General features: G+C 36.8%; 1 protein-coding gene across 3 annotated transcripts in view; it reads right to left on the minus strand.

Annotated features, from left to right (window-relative positions):
• The window catches only part of WWC2 (WW and C2 domain containing 2), a 183,977-nt gene that overhangs the window by 52,694 nt on the left and 111,077 nt on the right, over positions 1 to 20,206 (minus strand). For all 3 annotated transcript variants that reach the window (XM_088131912.1, XM_007435035.3, XM_088131915.1), the window contains 5 exons: positions 18,719 to 18,798; positions 15,210 to 15,339; positions 14,426 to 14,572; positions 11,777 to 11,850; positions 8,445 to 8,684 (listed from right to left, as the gene is read on the minus strand). In XM_088131912.1, the coding sequence (XP_087988038.1) occupies positions 8,445 to 8,684; positions 11,777 to 11,850; positions 14,426 to 14,572; positions 15,210 to 15,339; positions 18,719 to 18,798 (671 nt within the window). The remainder of the gene's footprint in view (positions 1 to 8,444; positions 8,685 to 11,776; positions 11,851 to 14,425; positions 14,573 to 15,209; positions 15,340 to 18,718; positions 18,799 to 20,206) is intronic.

Below are 20,206 nucleotides of genomic sequence, written 5' to 3' on the forward strand. Positions count from 1 at the left end.
GAGATGCTTCTCCCCATGGACTTGACTCTCCTCACGCACATCCTCCACCACAGGTAGGTAGTTAAGACTGATGGGGTGCAACTACCAGCGGGCAAGATAGCAGACATACAGACCATCTACAAGTACCTTGGTATCCCACAGTCCCATGGGAACCATGTTGAGGAGGCAAGGAAGGCAGCAACATCCAAGTACCACCAAAGGATAAGACATGTCCTGAAGAACCAACTCGGTGGGAAGAACAAGATCCATGCTGTCAACACATACACCCTACCAGTCATCAGATACCCTGTTGGTATAGTGAGCTGGTCAAAGGAGGACATGGAGGCTGCCTATGTGAAGATCTGAAAGCTCCTCATAATATATGGAAGTTTCTACCCCACGTCCAATATCCAGAGACACTGTACACCATCTGGAAAGAGGGTGGGTGGGGTCTGGTGAGTTTCAAAGCCACTGCCTGGACGAAATCCAGAGCATCCAGGAGTACACCAATAAAATGGCACCCAAAGATGAGCTGCTGAGAGAATGCCTGAGGCAGCAGCAGGCATGGGAGGAACTTCAAGCAGAGGAAGTGCCATGGCAAGACAAGACCCTGCATGGGATGTACCATCGACAGATAGCTGAGATGGCTGACACTGGGCAATCCTACCAGTGGCTGGAAAGGGCTGGACTAAAAGACAGCACTGAGGCACTGATCATAGCAGCACAAGAACAGGCACTAAGCAGCAGATCCATAGAAGTAGGGGTCTACCACACTAGACAGGGCCCAAGGTGCAGACTGTGCAGAGAGGCCTCAGAGACAGCCCAACACATAGTGGCAGGGTGTAAGATGCAGGCAGGAACAGCATACACTGAACGGCACAACCAAATAGCTGGCATTATGTACAGGAACATCTGCACAGTGTATGGGCTAGACCCTCCCAAGTCCAGATGGGAGATTCCACAGAAGATCATGGAGAATAACAGGGCTAAGATCCTGTGAGGCTTTCAGATCCAGATGGACAAGCAGATACTGGCCAATCAACCAGACATTGTGGTAGTAGACAAGGACCAGAAGACAACAATAGTAATAGATGTAGCAGTGCCAAGTGACAGCAACATCAGGAAGAAGGAGTATGAGAAGCTGGAGAATTACCTGGGCCTGAAGGAGGAACTGGATGTGGATGTGGAAAGTCAAGGCCAAAGTTGTCCCAGTGGTGGTAGGAGCACTTGGGGCTGTGACTCCAAAGCTGGAAGAGTGGCTCCAACAGATCCCAGGAACAACATCAGAGCTCTCTGTCCAGAAGAGTGCACTGCTAGGAACAGCTAAGATACTGTGCAGAACCCTCAAACTCTCAGACCTCTGGTAGAGGACCTAAGACTGAGGAAGACACATACCACCCACAAGGGTGAGAGGGGACTTTTTTTATCCGTTAGCTTTTTGCTGCAGAAAAGTCTGAACCAAATAAATATTATTTTAGGGTGCCTTCAAGTCAGTGTTGACTCCTCTTGACTGCCTGGACAAGTCACTGCAGTTTTCTTGGCAAGGTTTCAGAAGTGGTTTGCCATTTCCTTCTTTCTAGGGCTGAGAAAGAGGACTGGTTCAAGGTCACCCAGCTGGCTCTGTGCCTCAGGTGGGACTAGAACTCAGTCTCCCAGTTTCTAGTCTGGTGCCTTAACTACTACACAAAACTGGCTCTCATCTTAGTTTTAAAGGTCCTCAATAAACAAAATAGTCACAACTGTATATATAGACTTTCCCTACAAGTTGAAAGTTCAGTGTTTTTCTGTCTTCATTCTTTCCATTCCATCTACTTCTGGTTAGATAGGCAATCTTCTGTCAAGAAGATGCATTCCGTCAGGGATGATCTGCTAAAAGCACAAGTTGGGGTGTGTATGAAAGAGAAAATGTGTCTTGTTTTGAATGTAAAAGAAACAAATTGCAATCTGGAGGTTCTACTAAGCCCTTCTGGTTCAGCTGCAGTCTGGACAAAGTAAAAACCTGGAACAATTTTACTGTTTCTAGTTTCAGTCAAAACAAAACCCTCAAGGATTCCATAGTGATTTCATGTGATGAGTAGGGCGAAATTGAAACACATCACCCCTTCTTTACTTCAGAAAGAAGGATACATGGTGCTAATATTCTTTGTTCCACACAGTCTGTTCCTTGATGGTCTCAGAAATTCGCATTGTGGCATACTCCACTAGCCCACTGCCTTCCCATCTCTGCCTCCTTTTTTTCAAATAATTTTATTAAAAATTATATTAAACAGATAAAACTGATGCAAAAACCTAATACAAAAATACATTGAAAAAAAATATTTTAAACGTGGAGAAAAAAATCCCCCCCAAAAGAAACAAAAGAAGGAAAGCAGCATAAGAATATTCAAATATATTCAATATTAACAACTTATCACTGTGTCTTAAAATACAACCAAATACATCTTCATTCCATACCTCACCTCGTTTTCTATAAACCCATCTCTAAATCTTCAGTTTTCCTTATTAGTCAGCAAAGGTCCAGTAAAAGGCAACAGAAATGCCTAACAACATAAGTATATAGTCCCCCTTTCCATTTAATCAAAATCCCCCCAATCCCTATCTTTAATAAATCAAAATCTAATCCCAATTAACAATTAAACATTACAAAAAACCTTCTCTCCCTCCTTTATCTCACCTCAGTGCTATATCCCTGAGTAACATATCTCACCAACCCATCTACTTCCTGATCCTTTTCCTGTGCCTTTCTTCCTCTGCCTTCCTTCAACCACTACAACCTGTGGTTATGTGATGAAATAAATGGGTTAGGCCCTCTGTGGTACACAAAAGCAATACATGGGGCCTCTCTGACATTCCTATTGCAGTGTGAGGGGCTGGAACCTCCCCTCTTTCATCTTTCACCCCTTTCCTTATTACTGGTGGCATCAAAAGCACTGGCTTTTTCTAGCTCTTATCCATCGTTTCATTCCATATCTAGACCAAGCATGGTTGTTTTGATTTGTGCACAAACCACATGAAACCAATTGTTCCACTGATGGATGTGTTCATGCACAAACTGCTTTGAACCTCATTAGCTGAAAGATAAGTAAAGCTGAAGCAAGCAGAGGATTCAGATAGAGCCAAAAGTGAGTGGTGCACTGTTCTCTATGAATCATCTGCCCCCCTCCTTTTATTTTTCTCTTTCTTTTGACACTCTATTCTCTCTCTCTGAAGATAGTAGAGAAAAGACAGATAATTCTCACCCGAATCCTGAACTGACTTCTTGGACAAAGTTTAGAAATTAGGCCCAAAGGCATAGGCAGACCTTGGGTGGTAGGCTGCTCATCAGTGTTTTAAACCAAGAAGCTTGAGACAAACATTCATAGGTGACTGGTGCAAACTGCAAAGAAACAATGATGAACTGTGTCATGGCATCACAACACAAACCCCAGATTTTTGCACTTGTGTCCCAACATTTGACACAAGTATGCCAGTTATGTGGTTCACATTGCAATGTATATTTTGCCATTTAACATCCCCCTCCACCTGCCTGCCTTGCCACCCCTTGCAGATAGCTATGCGAGCATTCACAAGGAACACCCTGTAACACTCTTATTGATGCTATCCACAGTTCACTTAAGCCATTGACAGTACAAACTCAGTGAAAAAATAAACTTTGCCTTGAGTTCTAGTTGGCAGTTATCCTAATTATTCTGTCTCCAATGGAATATAAGAATCTGTAAAAATATGCCAATTTTAACATTTCCATTAATCAATTCTAAAACAGCTCAATACATATCTAATAAGCTTCACAGCCATTTTTGTTTTATTCCAATATATCTTATTAGTGATGACCCCGTTAATAACCTTCTTGCCTGCAGATTCTTATTGTTAAAAAGTCATGAGACAAAAGAAGAATGAAGGGAAATTCTGTCCAAGCTGAGAGAAAGCATGAAGGAAGGAAAAAGAGTAAAAAATATAATATTTAAACTTGAAGCAAGAAAGGTTGACTAATAAAGACTCAGAAAACAAAATCTGATTTTAATAATGTCACAATTAGATTAAGATAAGGCAACAGAATATTTAGCAGGAAAGAATTTGACAAATTTGAACAAACACACAGGGGAATGGAGGCCTAAGAAAAAGATTAGAAGTTGATAAACTGAGAAACCAGGGGGAGAAGAGAGAGCAATGTTAGATAAAAAGAGACAAAGGTATAAAGAGACTTAAAAGTCAAAATAAGAATTTAAAACTTAATTTAGAACAGTAGAAGAAGCTAGAAAAATGAAATTCACAATATGATTGAAATGCACAGAAAATAATAAACAAGAAAACAGCTGAGACAATTGGTTTAAAAAGAGAAATAGGAGGATTAGACAACACATGACATTAACACACAAGAGAATTCAGATTTTAACAAGGGCTTTAATAGAAAATAGGTAAAAATGGAAAACTTTAGGAATATTGAAGAGAAATAAACCTGGCTAAAGCAATTGTGCACGCTGAAAAATAAAGAGATGGATCAAAACCTATATCCTAACTCTTAGCATGCTGAAAGTGATGCTGCCCACTAATAGATAAATGCTAATAAAGATGTAAGGTTGACATAATCCTGAATATTAAAATGAAGATAATTATCTGATATTCAGACCAATACAGCCATACCGAACTATATATATAGGCATATGAATAGGACAGAAAAGAACAATGGAAATCAGTATCTATTTAATAGTGATATTGTAGGGGAAAAGAAGAAATCAAAATGCTACAAGTTGTAAAAGTGAGAAGCAAGCTTAAGGGATTTGATCCAGTTCTCAAATGAAAAAAAAGAAACTTGATAGAGATTTAGTCTTTTTAAAACAGATCTACTGAAATCCATGGACCTTAATTTTGCTTAAGTTTAAGCTATGCTAAGCATGACTAAATCTAAATAAAAGATTTATTCACTGATAAAGCTTTTAAAATGATGATTCTGCATGAAAATGACAGAAAAAGTACTGCCAAATTGGGAAAAACAGGCAAACTGAATAATCAACTAAAATTTTTAAAAATGTACGAAATATCAAATGGAATGACAAGACTAAGTTAAGGCTTGATGAAAGATCAGTCAAGTCTGAAGTGTGAAAGCAAAATGAATTGGAATATGAGTCAACAAAACTGCAATAATCATATGGAGGCTTTAGAAGAAGAAGATTCTCAACTTTGAAACAATCTGTAATTGTTCTCAGAATGATCAGATTCAGGAGACAATTTTATAAACAACCCCTTGCAAGGGCCTCCATTATCAGTGAAAAGAATCACTTCCTCCTGCCAGTTCATTGGAAAGCTATTATAAAGAAATGAAGAAAGTCTTTGCCATAATGTACTGTGGGATAAATTGGTTCTAAACTGGGAACAGTTCAGTTGCTGAATTGATTTTTTTTTTTTTTTTTTTGTAATACTATCCCTTTTATCTCAACAAATCTTATTAAAGAAGGCTGTGTGAGAATCTTGCTTGGAAGAATTACTTTTAATTGAGGCAACTGCCAAAGACCCTGATGCAGTCTTTGGAACAACCAAATACAAAAAGAAGAAATGTAAGAGTTATTGTTCTCTCAACAATTTCCAAATGGTCCTATGGTATCTAGAAATGTTGCAATATGTCAGTGCATGCGCACACAAATACGTATATAAAAGCTATTTCGTCTGATAACAGATCTTGTTTTCTTTTTTTCTAGTGAACATTCTTGCTTGCACTTTATTGCTCCAAATACAGAAAAAAGTTTGTTAAACCTAACAATATTTATTTCAATGCCACTTTTTTTGTGGTTGGAATAATACTAGGGTCCAGAACAAGGCAGAATTTTCTTTTTTAATATATGTATGTATGTATGTATGTATGTATAGTGTATGTGTGTATATAATTTTATTAAAAGTTTTTAAAACAAAGATAAAAACTAATACAAACTAATATAAAGTAAGGAAGAAAAAGAAAGAAATCAAATAGAAAGCTAAAAGTGCAAGAAAGAGAGAAAAAATAAAAGAAAAATAGAAAAGAAAGAAAGTGACTTCTGATCTTCTTTACAGCAGTTATAAGTACAATTATAAATTTACCTCTTTCTCTAAAGTTATATCATGTCTCTCTTCTTTCTATAATTTATTCTGTCTAATCAACAAAACAATAAATCATAAGTTCATTTTTTTTCTGTTTTGCACAAAAAGTCTATAAGGGTTTTCCAGTCAGCAATAAACGTAGATATTACCTTTTCTCTAATCAAATCAAAAGTCAGTTTGGCCATCTCAGCAAGTTACATCATCTTTGCCAATCATTCCTCTATTGTAGGTATTGCCAAATCTTTCCATTTTTGTGCATACAGTAATTTCGCTGCAGTTATCATATACAAAGTTCCATGACATTTTTCCAACTGTTTGTCCATCAGTCCCAAGAGGAAGACTTATTGCAAAGGAAAGAGTAAAAGGCAAGATTCCCTTTTTTTCCCTGCTTTGTCTTCCTGTGCCCTTTTACTTTTGCCTCAAATAGCATTCCGTGGTTAACTCAGAATCACAGTCTGGCTCACATTACCTTTACCTTTTCTTTTGTAAAATCCACCAATTGTCTGCACTCTTTAATAGTAAACAAAAAACATTCCCATGAAGGTCCAGTCTGTTTGTCTGTTTTAATTCCAATTTGTTCAAAAGCACTTTCATCAAAAAGTAATCTTTCAAAATTACTATCCCCTTTATCCATTTTAAACTTTCTTACATCCAATCCTCATTAAGCTTTTTGCCAACAATTTTTAAATCTTTGAAACCCTTTTTCCCCCTTTTTAATCCAGAAAGAATGTTGACTCACCAAATAGAATTCTCTTATCCCGCTGCTCAGAGTATCTCTTTAGCTTTAAACTGATTATATCTGAAAGTGTTTTAAAAAGCGAGGGTTTGGCCTATCTTGTGTCCATATAGGCTGCATTATGGCTGTGAGCTTGGTTGAAATCCCTCGACTCCCAGTCGCTCAACTCACGAGTCAATTGCAAAAACCTCAATTCCTGCAGTTGCCTCATGAAGAGTAGCTGTCCAGAGTGCAAGTGGGTGATCTCACAATCTCTTCTTGTCCAGAGAGACTGCACTGGCCAGAATTCACTGTCTGACTGCCGATCCCCACCACAATGCCATTCCTGTTCCTTCAGGGACAACTAGTTCACCTTAGATCCTCACCCAGAAGCAGAATTTCCTGACTTGCTAGCAGAATACCTTGCCTCTGAAGATACCACACACAGTTGCTGGCAAAATATCAGGAAATCTGCTGTCTAGATCATGGTCACTAAAACCCTGAAGCTCAACACTGCCTAACAGATACCAGCCATGAAAGCCTACACCAGTATATTTTACCACACTTTTTAAAATTTGCATGGCAATATAAAGATTCTATCATATAATTACCACTGTTGGCTTTCACTCATAGCAATAAGCCAAGAATCATGTCTTTATATACCAAGAAATGAATGAGATGAGTTCAAGTTGCGTTCACCCTTCTCTTCACATAAGGGGGTAAACAAACTAGGCAGCTTGGTGTAACATCCAAGCCCACAATTATATTTATTGTATCAAAACAAGCCAGAAATGTGTTTAAATCAAGACCTGTTATTGCTTACTTTACCTATCTTGTTTGTGCGCAGCAACTATTCAAACTTCACGTTAACCTCCCCTTGCCTATTCTTCCCTCACACAGAGAAGCAGGAAATAGGCTGCATTTATAGACAGAATGCCAAAAACTCGTGGCCTGTCCTGTATCAACATAATCAGTGTGTGAGGAGGGCACAGCAGGTAAAAGGAGCCACTGCTGCAGTCATTACTCTCCATTTATCAAAGTTAAACATTTATATACAGTACTTAAGCTTTTATAAGCATATTCTTAATGATCATAAATTCAATATGCAGTTCTTAACATTCTATTGTTTTCCAATTCATTCCCTTTTTTAAAAATATACTGTATGTTAATTCTGGAAGGCTGAGGCATCACTGCATGGCCCTTGATGTAAAAGAATAGAGTCCGGCTGCCATAGGATTCCCCTTCTGAACTCAGCAACTCCTTTGCACATGTACAAAATAACATCTCTATCAACTATAAGTGGCTCCAGTACAGAAGCAATGAGGATAACATTTGCAGTGAGAAGTTCATAAGGTCTCAGCTATTATCCCAAAACCTGCCAATGATATATTGCACTCTGCTGACTTCCTTCAGCTATTTAAACATCAGGACTTGCTATTTTCATGCTGGTCACAAATGAAGAGCAACAGAGAGCTTGAAATAATATGAAGTCTGTGAATTCTGTCACAGTGTGAAGGTCTTTCTGTGTTACTGCCCACTAGACTAATTTTAAATTTAATTAAAATGTACATAGAACAGCTACTGAAGGAAAATGGCCCATTAGGGCACAACTCAAGCTCTCCAGTAAGTATAAAGGTTAAGATGAAGGAATAAATGATAGAGGGAAGGCATTTTTTTTTACCTCTCTGTAAGTTCATCACTAGGTGTGCTTTTCATAGATAGCTCCTCTTCCAGTCTCTTCCTTTCTATTTCTAGATGCTTTAATTCATCTTGCGTGCGTTTACATGAGGTGACAAATTGAAGCTCTTTCAGAAGCTCTTCCTTTTCATTTATCAGCATTAACTTTTCCTTTTCAATATCCAGTGCCCCAGGCCAAGCTTCACTTTTTAACTTAGAAAGTTCAATTTTTAAGTTTGCCATTCTAAAAGAGACAGACACACACAAAGAACAGATAAGCAATAGGTACCTGAGTAATTTCCAGTAGAACAAAAACAAAAGGAAAAGCAAGAGGATATCTTATCTCCTTGACCATTCAACTTGCCTACTCCACTTTCAGAGGTCAATAATACAGTAGGACCTATATGTGTAAAGCCCAACAAGTGCAGGCCTAAATCATGCCGTGTATTTCTAATTATTTTTCTGGTAAGTCAATCTATATAAATGTTTTAAATAAATAAATAAATCATGCAGCACTGGCCTATGCTTCTTGATTCTGATCAAGTTCTGCACTGTAGTACAAATAGTTGGCGGAGTTAAAGACTAGGGGGGCATTAAGGAGGTAGTGTGCAGCTTCCTCACATGGAGGGGATCAATCAAATTCATATAATTTGATATGGCCCGGGGCTATCTCAGATAATGATTAGGGGCAAGAAAAATAAGAACATTACAGGTTCCTGAGAGTTGAGTAAATGGCATTATTCACATGAAGGTTCGATTCATTACAAAGTGATTTACCAACTGATAAGGTTTTTAATTGCAAGACAATGAAAACTTTTAATGAACAAAGGGTTCTATTTTATAATTACTACCACATGAAAGTAACAGCCGTCAGCCTTCTCTGACATTCATTTTATGGAATGTTCTCTTAAAAGGATCATGTTTCAAATTCTTTTCAGCATAAAAATACAGAAAGTACGATGTCGGCATAGCTAAACCAAAATCTGATCCACTATTCCATTTACATTGTGCCCCCCAAAACGGTGAAATTCAACAAAAGGGTCATGAGTGCACGTATCCTTATATATGGATTATGAATTATACTGCTTTCCATATTACAAGAAATATATGAAGCCCTAATGTAACCATTAAGACGGTTATAATCCATTGATTATCTAATCACTTTTAAAGCTATTTAAGTTGGTGTCCACTTTGTGGTAGTGATATCTAAGAGCTTTGCTTAGCCTTCTGCTTCTTTTGATTTCTTAACTAGCTAAGCAGCAGCTCTAAAAGCTATGTACAACTAACATAGAAAGAAATAAAACCATTCTGGCCTACTAAATGAAGGCCCCATATTGATAATGGAATGCATCAGGTTTATTTTATCAATGGTTCATATCTAGCCAAGCTTGGCTAGAAAACAACTCTGACAACTATTCAATGACTTGCAGGGTTTTTTCTTCTTTGAAATGCTTAATTATCAGTTATTGTTATTGACTGACATCAGCCATCTTTCCAGCTAACAAGAGCATGCCTCTTAGCTTTTGAGGCAACCTCTCTTTATATTGGATTATTTTCCTTTAATACTGTACTTGATCAGTGAATTAAAGTTTCAAGTCCTCTTCACTGACATTGCTTGTCAATTCCAACTTTCATTTTAATGGCAGGTTTCCATGTAAGTTTGAAACCATTTATATGTATTGAAAAGGGTATTGAAGGCTTCCTGAAGCCTTTTAGAAACAATATTCTCAATTTATTAACATGATGAGAAAAAAATATGGTTGACTGAAATTGTATCATCTATGCTTTATCTTCTATAATGTTGTACAGGTAGACCTCGCTTACCAACCACCTTGTTCAGTGACCGTTCAAAGTTATGATGGCACTGAAAAAGTAATTTTATGACCAGTCTTCACATTTACGACCTGCACAGCATCCCCATGATCACGTGATTGACATTCAGGCACTTCGGACCTGGCGGACATTTATGACAGTTGCAGCGTCCTGCAGTCACGTGATCACCATTTGTGTGCTTCACAACACAAATGTGACAGAGTCAATGGAGAAGGTGAAAGTAAAATTGGAAGTCACAGTCATGTGATGTCTTGCTTAATGACTGCAGTGATTCACTTAAGGACCACAGTGGAAGTGATGTTGTAAGTCCATTGCAGTCACATGATGTTTCATTTAGCAACTGTGGCACTTAGTGACAGAGTTGCAGTCCCAATTGTAGTCACTAAGCAAGTTGGGGGGGTGAATGAGGGGCACAGCACAGGTCGGGGAGGGTCCGCAGGGGTGTGCAAGGGTGTGAGGGAGGCACAGCAAGGGTCGTGGAGAGTGCACGGAGGTGCGCGAATGGCCAGTGCAGTACAAGTGCAGAGGGGCTGGGGAAGGATGTGCAGGCAGGGGAAACTTACCCCTGTGACTTGTGATCTTCCCTGCCAGCTTCTCCACTGACTTTCTGGGGAAACTGGCAGGGAAGGTTGGAAATGGCAATCACATGATTGTGAGGCGCTGCAACCGCTTGTAAGTGCAAACCAGTTACCAAGTGCCTAGATCATGATCATGTGACTGCAGGGGTGCTGGGATGGCCAGAACTCCGTACACTGGTTGTAACCCCATTTGTTCAGCGCCGTCATAACTTTGAATGGTTGCTGAATGAATGGATGTAGGTCAAGGACTACCTGTACAGATTATGAGTTCCAGTAACACCTTTTGCTACTTTTTAACATTTAAAGTACTGGTTTCTTCATCATCTGCAGCCTATAATAAAAACTGTTTCTGAAATTTCTGTAGGTATCAACAGACATTTCCCATGCCATGTGATAAACAGCTGATATTCTTTTTAGGTTGAAAGGCTTACTTTATTCAGATCTGACATTGCCTTTGAAGAGGCAGTGGAATTTATCTTCTACCTTGGCTCTTTAGTTCTGAATCTGAGATTGCTGTATTACATTTTATGTCATTTATGTAATTACAATTAAGATTATGTTCTTAAAGCCACTAGTTTATACATCCTAATTTTCCTATTATCACCTAAACACACAGACATTTCTGAAATGTAGTGTTTGTTTTGCAAGTGAGGAAGCTGCTATAATAACCTGTTTCCCTGAATTTGCTGTTTAATTTAGTTCACATTCTTCTGCTTACAATTCTTTTGTTAGTGGAAACAAAATAGCTTGCAGTATTCACTAATAGTTCAATATTCACAAATAAATGATCCTGATAAGAATATTAAACTATGTTTTCAAAAGATGAATCCAGTAGATGTCACTGCAAGCATTATATTGGTTACACTGCTTTATAAACTTGGATACAAAATTCGTATTTTAACAAAAAAATAAACTCTCTCTTTACCTTCTTTTGGCTTCTTCATATTGAAGGCTCAATCTGACCTTTTCAGCTAAATTGGCCATGTTCTTGACACTAACCTGTTGAAAGAGCCAGCATCTTAATGCATATATCAATAAGAATACATGAAGAAATTTAATTTCCTAAATAAGCTAAATAAATAGAAACACATTTCAAAACACTAATTTCTGTTTTGTCAGCTCAAAAGCTAGTTCAAATATTTTCTAATGGAATGTATCTTTATTACTGCTAAATAACCTTAGGATAGATTTTAATAGAAGCAGGTACAATTCTATTAAGGCCAACTTTGAACCACCATTTAATCCCAAGTTGTTGCTTAGTACTTTGAACTCAGAACTTTGGTAGAGATCGATGAAGCTCAAAGAAGGACTTCAGTGAGATTGAAATTGTTAAAAAACCACATTTAAGTACAGTCTGCTTCTAAGAAAATCCTAGTACAATCACTCCCAGAGCCTTTTATCATTCCACCTTAAGAAATAGACCAGCATTTGGGAAACATTTGTGAATATAAATCTATGGCAATCATACCAGTCAGTGAGAAATATTTTTAAGTTACTAAAATGTTGATTTCATTGGACAGCTTGATGAACTGCAACAAAATCTGGACAAGTTTTCTGCTCACCGGTTTTTAAATCAGACTTTTTATGACCTTGGTTTGATTATTTATTTTTGGGAGAAAAAAACCAAATAAGGTTCACTTACATTTAAGAAATGGATCACTACTCAATAAATACATGTCATTTTTGATAGGACCTATCTGACATAATGTGCTAAATGACTTCAAAAATGACTTCAGGTTAAATTAAAATGTTTTTGGAATATGATACCAGTAAGATCTAACATAAACTTGCGGGGGGGGGGGCGGGGAAGATGTGATTACACTGAATCCCACGTGGTTAATCTAAATTTAGGATATCAGGAAACCCTGGAGTAAAAAACAGGAAGGAAGGAAGGAAGGAAGGAAGGAAGGAAGGAAGGAAGGAAGGAAGGAAGGAAGGAATTTGAAAAGTACCTAATGGAATTCTTGACCTAAAATAAATAACAGAAGATGTTGAGGGTATTCCATAGTACAATAAAAGTTTTAATTATTTTTTTCAAAAAAAATGCAAGTTTTCAATATGACTATTATAGCTACTTTGTCAAATTAAAGCCAACTTGGATCACAATTAATGTTCTAGGACAAAATTTATATCAGAAAACACAAGGAAAAAAATTGCAAATAGAAAAATCTATTCTAGTTCTCCTTATTAATGATAATGACAAACGTTCTGCTTAATATTTTGAAGACATTATTGAGACCAGCATGGACTCAAACTAACATAGGAAGTTAGTAGTTGCATTTTCACTTATTTAATTATAGTTAAATGAAAGCATAGCACAGCACATATAAATAGACATTTATTGTAAGCGGAGGAAAATCAAGCACCACCTACCACTAACCCCATATCTATAGAGTACATGGAATATAGAATTTCTAAAGTAAGTTTTAAAATATTCAAAGAGGTGCTGGTGCACAGCAAACCCACTGGCTAAGGAAGGATTAACTATTTTATTCTAAATTAATCTTCTAGTCACTAGTTTACAATTATGAAAGAATTTGCTTATTGGAATGTTTTTAAAACAGCATGCCTACCTGAGAAAATGTTTTTAGTTTTAGAGACAATTTTACATTTATAAAAATTAAGAAAAACAATAATTGTCAAATGGATGCTATTTTGTAAATAAACCATATTCCAAATATCTCATCTAGAAAATCTGGCACCATCCATATCACTTCGAAAACTTGTTTCCATCCTCCATATGTGTTTATATTTGTAATGGAAGGTATCTGCGAGGAGGAGACTGGTATGGGAGATCAAGGCTGTCAGGAGGGAGGGAGTGCATTCCAGAAAGGGGGACAAGGCAAGCGCTTTCTCAGTTCACAGCAACACCGTGAGAAGAAGAGGTTTAGACTAGCCCCTCCCTAGAGTATCATGGGGTATATTCACTAGTTGCTGTAGTGTAGAGTTAGTCTGGCAAGATTCTGTCTAGACGATGTAAGCAAATAAAGGAACCGTACTGGACTGAACTGTTTCATCGTTGTTCTTGGGCTGAGCCTGACAATATTAACTTGCATCACTCAGGAATGATGAAAGTAGTTATGATCTAACTTCTACAGGCCACTGGATTAAGTAATTTTGAAGATCAGATTTTTAAAATTATTTATAAATCTTTGTAAAAGAAGTGAGGGAAAGGAAAAATAGCGAACAAGCAAGCAAAAGGAGAAAAGAAAAAGAAAAAAAACCTCATACAGAAATACATCAGTAGGTTAACAAAGGAATTACCGAGCATACATGATCAGATGTTTAGCTCCTCAATGCCTCCCCTCCATTCCCACAAGTTTCTTGGCAACAATCTATATGGAATTGTAGGAGGGGGTCTTATTTCTATCATTTAAAAAACTATTTAAAATTGTGAAATTCACCTTGTAAAATTCCAACTGCAACACAAGAGTTGCAGAAAATATTTATGTCTAGAATGTTCTGGCTATATTGACTAACAAGAGTCTGAGGTAGCCATTTGACTCAAATCCCTTCAAGAACGTTCCACAGCTATTTTCTTCATCCCCACCTTTAAATGATATGAAAAACATACATCACCAGAAATGTCTGTCTGAGACCCTGCATCCAAAGTTTGCTTGGAGAGAGACAACTGGGAATGTGCCAGGCTGCATTTCAAGTCTGATTCTGATTGAGCAACAGTTTGACCAAGGAGGAATCTTTCTCTCAACTTTGCGAGGCTCTGGGGAACAACAACAGTAAATCACTACAGATTTTGTTATAAAAAAAAACACACACAGCAAGAAATACATAGCCAAGAAGGAGACAGAATACTATAGAAAGGAATACCCTAGAGTTGTTCATCAACATTTACCATTATCTATTTTAAAAGACAACTCAGTGCATGCATGCGTGCTTGCATTCTCTCTCTATCTCTCTCTCCCACACACACTTTCCCTAAAACAAGATATTTCAAAAAGGCAAGGTGAGAAACTTCAGTTAGCTATGTTAATATCACCCTGCAATGGACTTCCGAGAGCCTGGAAAAGAGAATAGCAATCTGCAAAAATATTACAGGGCCAAAACATCTGTGCATTCCTCTGTATCAGTGAAGCAACATCCCTATTGCTTGCCAAGGAAGTCAGCAACATAGTTAAAGTATCCCTGCCCTACCAAACTTACAGTTAAATGGGGTGCTAAACTACACACATTCAGTTACCAAGATCCAGTTCTGTAACTTAATCCCTTTTTTTCTTTTCAACAAATTTAATAAGTCCTTAGAATTTAGCCTACTTGATTGTGAATGGCTGTTAGGAGCTTCACATACCCTCATCCCAAAATTCCACCACAAATGTAGAATGAAAATGATACCAAAATACCTTCATTAAATCTTGCTTCTCTTTTTCACCAGAGCTTATAGCTTTTTGGATAGACTTCAATTCATTCACAATGGCTTTGGCTTCACTTAACTCATATCCATTCTGGCCTCCAGACATTTTTTGGTCAATTCTGTAAAACAGGTACACTGATAGTAACTGTAAGAAAAAATGTTCCTGGCATTTAGAAAGACATCCTATTGAGGGAAAGAGAAATGGGCAATTCTAATAATATTATCTTCCATAACAAAATAGCTGCTACCTACAATCAAAATATAAGAACATCAGAACAGAATACTTTAATCTTAGCAATACTGTATTCCCAAATTCTATCCCCACCAAAAGAAAGGAGGGAATAGAGATCTTTGCCAAATTGATGGCAGCAAAACCTCAAATCACCTGGAAATTAAGGCTACATTCTTATGTGCACTTCTCTCGGAAAAAGCCTTTTTAATCATAGTGAATTTTGCTTCTGGGGAAGTAAATATAGTACTGCACAGGTTTAGCAGCATCAATTCATAAAGGGATATGCGTATCTACTTAAGTTGCTCAAATGCCCAGGCTGCAATATAGATTTCATCTTATCTAAAGGAAGAAAAGATCTGTCATTATTCACAGATTTGTCTTCACTGGGTTCATTTGTATTAAATTAACGATATTTTATAAATTAACAAAATATTGTGAAGTCAAAATTTATCAAGAAAGTATGAACAACATCTCCCCTCTGGGAGAGATGGGTGGCATATAAATTTAATAAATAAATAAATAAATAAATAAATGTACATATTCAATCTCCTTTTTCTATTTCTACCTTTCTGTAGACGTAACAGCTTTCTCATTGTAATCTTAATCAAATTCCACTTTCTTCCAAGTATCATAGGATATCAGGAAGCATATATATATATATAAAACAAACGCTTCCTAAAATGTACTCTACATTGTAAGATATGTAAATGGATGTTACTGAAATTAGAAATGATTGTAATGCACAACCTGAACCTGAGTAATGTGACTTCTTGATCTGTTCTTAATCATATAGACCTGGGACCCATTCCCCTGAGAAACTACTATTTATGAATGTAAAAATATTGATATGTCCAAGAAAATGCATCTATACAGTTAGGTCTGGTTCATAATACATACCCGAATCTACGATTTTTTAAACTATCATTTGCTTGCCTGGTTCACACAAAATACTAAATTATAGTGGGTGAATTGTAACTTGAACTAAGATCTCCTCCCAAAAGCAAATGCTAGTATTAGTCCAAGTTATGGGTAGATTAGACTTTAGCGTCTCAACTGTAATGTAACTTCTTCTAAGGATGAATGCAGAAAGGATTACAAAGCAATTTGCATATTCCTGATGAATTATTTTAAAGTATTCATCTTCACCTATAATATTTACTTCCCAGAGGAATTACAATTTAAGAAAATCAAAGGAATTTTAAAAGGTAGATTTTTAAAATTTACAATAAGTATCACATTCATAACAAACAGATCTGATAAAAAAAAAAAACTAATCTCAATCACTATACCTAAAAAGTAGAATAAAAAGAACTATTTACAAGCTAGCAATGAAAGCAAAAAAAAAAAGAAAAACCCCAACAGTCAAATAGAAACAATTAAAATGTGGTGCTTCCACAAAATAAATAATAAAAAGAAAATGGCATCACCAAAGGAGAAATGCCATGGTTTTCTTTTGTCCAACATCATTTTTCATCTTTAGTTACCAAGTTATATCTTCCAAGGAAAAGATGCACAAACACTTCAAAACCCAAAAGCAACCTTCCATACTAAGTGCTTACATATCATCTTACAGAGGATTTCTGCATGAAAATGAAATCTTTTCTTGACTTTATCACTGGCTTCCAATTAAAAAAAACTACTCAAGAATTAGCTTGGCCCAACATTATCCACTTATTTTGACTTGTGTTAAAGTATATTAAAGAAAAGAGCCTCTCCACTTGTAATGCAGGGAACAGAGATGGCTACTTGATGTATACAGTATGCAAAAGATTAAAATGTTATCAGTTAAAGGACATACATGATGAAGATTAGTTTATCTGTCCTAAACCAAAGAAAAGAAAGGAAAACACACTAGTCCAATGCTTGTAACACTAAACCAGAGTTTAACATTATGTTAAGCATGATCCAGACCAGGATTCTATTTAAACATGCTATTGACAGCAGAATATTTACTCCCTATTTATGTTTTATTTTTGCTGCATTATCATCCAGCCTAGATTAACTGCACATAAAAACAAGTGATTGAATGAGAGTTTTCCAGCATGCTGCAGTCCTATTGCTTCAAAGTATGATGCCTTACATTTTAAGTTGCAACTATTTTTTATAACAGATATGGTAGAAATGAATAAAACAGCTCTCCAGTATGAAAGATATTCTGATTCCCTGCTTTCAGTAAATAGAATTAGTGCTAGTCATAAGCTGACAGCCGCAATTTTCATAACAAATGTTCATTGTTTATGTGTGGTATGCTGCTTAAAGTTTCCCAAACATGCTTTGGATTCCTAATGAAATTACTTGCAAGAAAGTTGCTTTTCAAACAATACTTCATTTTACATGAATGTAAAGCAATCAGTATGTTGGACTAACTTTAATCTTGATAGAAGCAGAATTTTTTAAGCTTAGGTATACTTATGCTTTAAGAGAAAAATATACATTATTTGATATACGTTTAAATTTAAAGAGTCTGCAGTTGTGAATTGCTTAAACTTTAATTCTATTCAATTTCGTATTTTAAGATTATATGGAATAATACTGGGGGATTGCAGGAAGACTTAAATTCTTAGCCACTTACAAAAAAAAAAAATAATGAACAGTTGCAAGGAATCTGTTCAACTATCTTTTAAGTAAGTTTATTTAGCTTTGGGCATTCTAAATCTGTAATATAGCACAGGTGTTTTGATGCTGCCATTTATTTGCCACCCAACCAATTTAGATGACTGCCTTTTCTTTCTGGGCAGGGACAGTCTTCAAACAGGTATTCATACTGTGCTTATATAAACATTACTGAATACAAGCTCAGCAAGCAGGGAATGCAAAGATCAGTGGAGCAAAAAGAACATGGGATTTCTCCAATTTCTGATTTATTTCAACCCCATCTTTCCTCTGTTTCAACCTTCTCACTGAAGCTTGTCCTTTTCCATGACAGTTAAATATTCAGTAAAGGTCTAATTATACTTAAAGGGCGCATGGTGCAAAAAAATGTAATGGTGCTTCTCTTGTCTTTTTGGGCTACTTTTTTGCTCTTCTCCATCGTAGAAGTGGCAAATCGAGACCTATTCAATTCTCTCTTTTTACACCTTTAAAATAGCTTTCTGCTTTTCTCCCTTAATAACAGGTCAGTTTAAAAGACCAGTTAGATTTTCCCACAGGCAGTAGGCTGTAGATTTTTCTCACCTATTTCAAGAGAAATAATTATTCTATTTGATTTAGTTCCAACCAATGGGGTGAATTATTTAAGTTAATTTCAATTATTTTCTTATACTCACTGTTGTAATGTTTCATAGCCTTGCTCCTTATATAATAATTCTTGCTTCATCTGCAAGAGTTCCCTCTTCAGTTTTTTAACCTTAGGTGCAAAAATAAAAATTTAAGAGACTGCTTTTAAGATAGTGGAAAAATAGTTTGGAATAATTAGCACCTTTACACATTAACAACAACAACAACAACAAAAATACCTGTTATCTCAAATTGTCCTTGTTGCTGCTTTTTAGACACTATCACCATAAATGTAATACCACAGGAAATTGCCTTTATCACGATATTTTGTGGGAGAAAAGTTTTTTTTTCCAGGTTCCTAGTGATCTGATTCAACCATAATGCTAAAACTAGGGTCAAACTGCCCACAGCCCTAGATAGTATCGGAGGGCAGGAAAGTCTTCCCTTTAACCCCTTCTCTGTGGCTGTACCTGATCTCCCCCCCCCAACATATGGGTGGCCCCAACCTTGTTAGCCTTTTGTAATGCTCTGAAGACCTAGCTGTTCCCCCAGGCATTTGGGCCAAGAGGTTAGACGAGCTCTCCTGGTGATGTGGCTTTTTGTTTTGAGGTGGTTGTTTTAACCAGGGCATCATGAGTTATATTCTGTAATGGTGGTTTTAATCTTTATATGCTGCCCAGGGTGACTGCTGTGAGATGGGTGGCTCTATAAATCAAATAGATAGATAGATAGATAGATAGATAGATAGATAGATAGATAGATAGATAGATAGATAGATAGATAGGCAGGCAGGCAGGCAGGCAGGCAGGCAGGCAGGCAGGCAGGCAGGCAGACAGACAGACAGACAGACAGACAGACAGACAGACCCTGCTCGTTAGCCAAGCCTTCAAGACTGTTCTTCTCTCTGTAGTATTTTTCTTGTATAGGAGAAGACTGAGAGCAATCCTGCCTTCTCTCTACATGGAAAAAGGAGGAAATCCCTTTACATAGAAAAAAGCAATTACTTTGTGTTTCCTCATGGAGAAAGACAATCTTGAGAATGGGGCATGACTACAAGAAGAGTTATTTTCAGTTCCAAGTGAATACACAACTCCCATTCTGAACTTGTCATCCAATATAGCAAATTTAGGAAAGGGGCAGGGAAGATGCATGAGGGGAAATAAGAGTTAAGGTCATCATGAGTGGCTTCATCCTGCTACCTACTTTGAACCTACACACTCTGTTGTGAATGTATAAATAGGTCTTCATTAATGGGAAAGGGTTAATAGGGCTTAATATATATGTCCATGTCTCTCTCTCTCTCTTTCTCCCCCTCTGTCTCTGAGAAAGAGGGAGGCCTCATAAATTACTTAGATAGATAAGAGGTCTAAGCAGAACAGCAACACATCTAGCCATATCAGGTGATTGGATGTATGTACTAGGATTGTGCGGGAACCATTTTGTATCCTGCCTCATATATATGCATATTTATGGTTTAGTCATTCTACCAAACATATTGTATCTTAAAACACTAGGTATCTCAAAGATTTAAATATTCA

This window comes from Python bivittatus, unplaced genomic scaffold (genome assembly GCF_059951505.1).
Source record: "Python bivittatus isolate LINGU-HERP-01145 unplaced genomic scaffold, Pbiv_v1 ctg000070_np1212, whole genome shotgun sequence".
In the NCBI taxonomy this organism is placed as follows: domain Eukaryota; kingdom Metazoa; phylum Chordata; class Lepidosauria; order Squamata; family Pythonidae; genus Python; species Python bivittatus.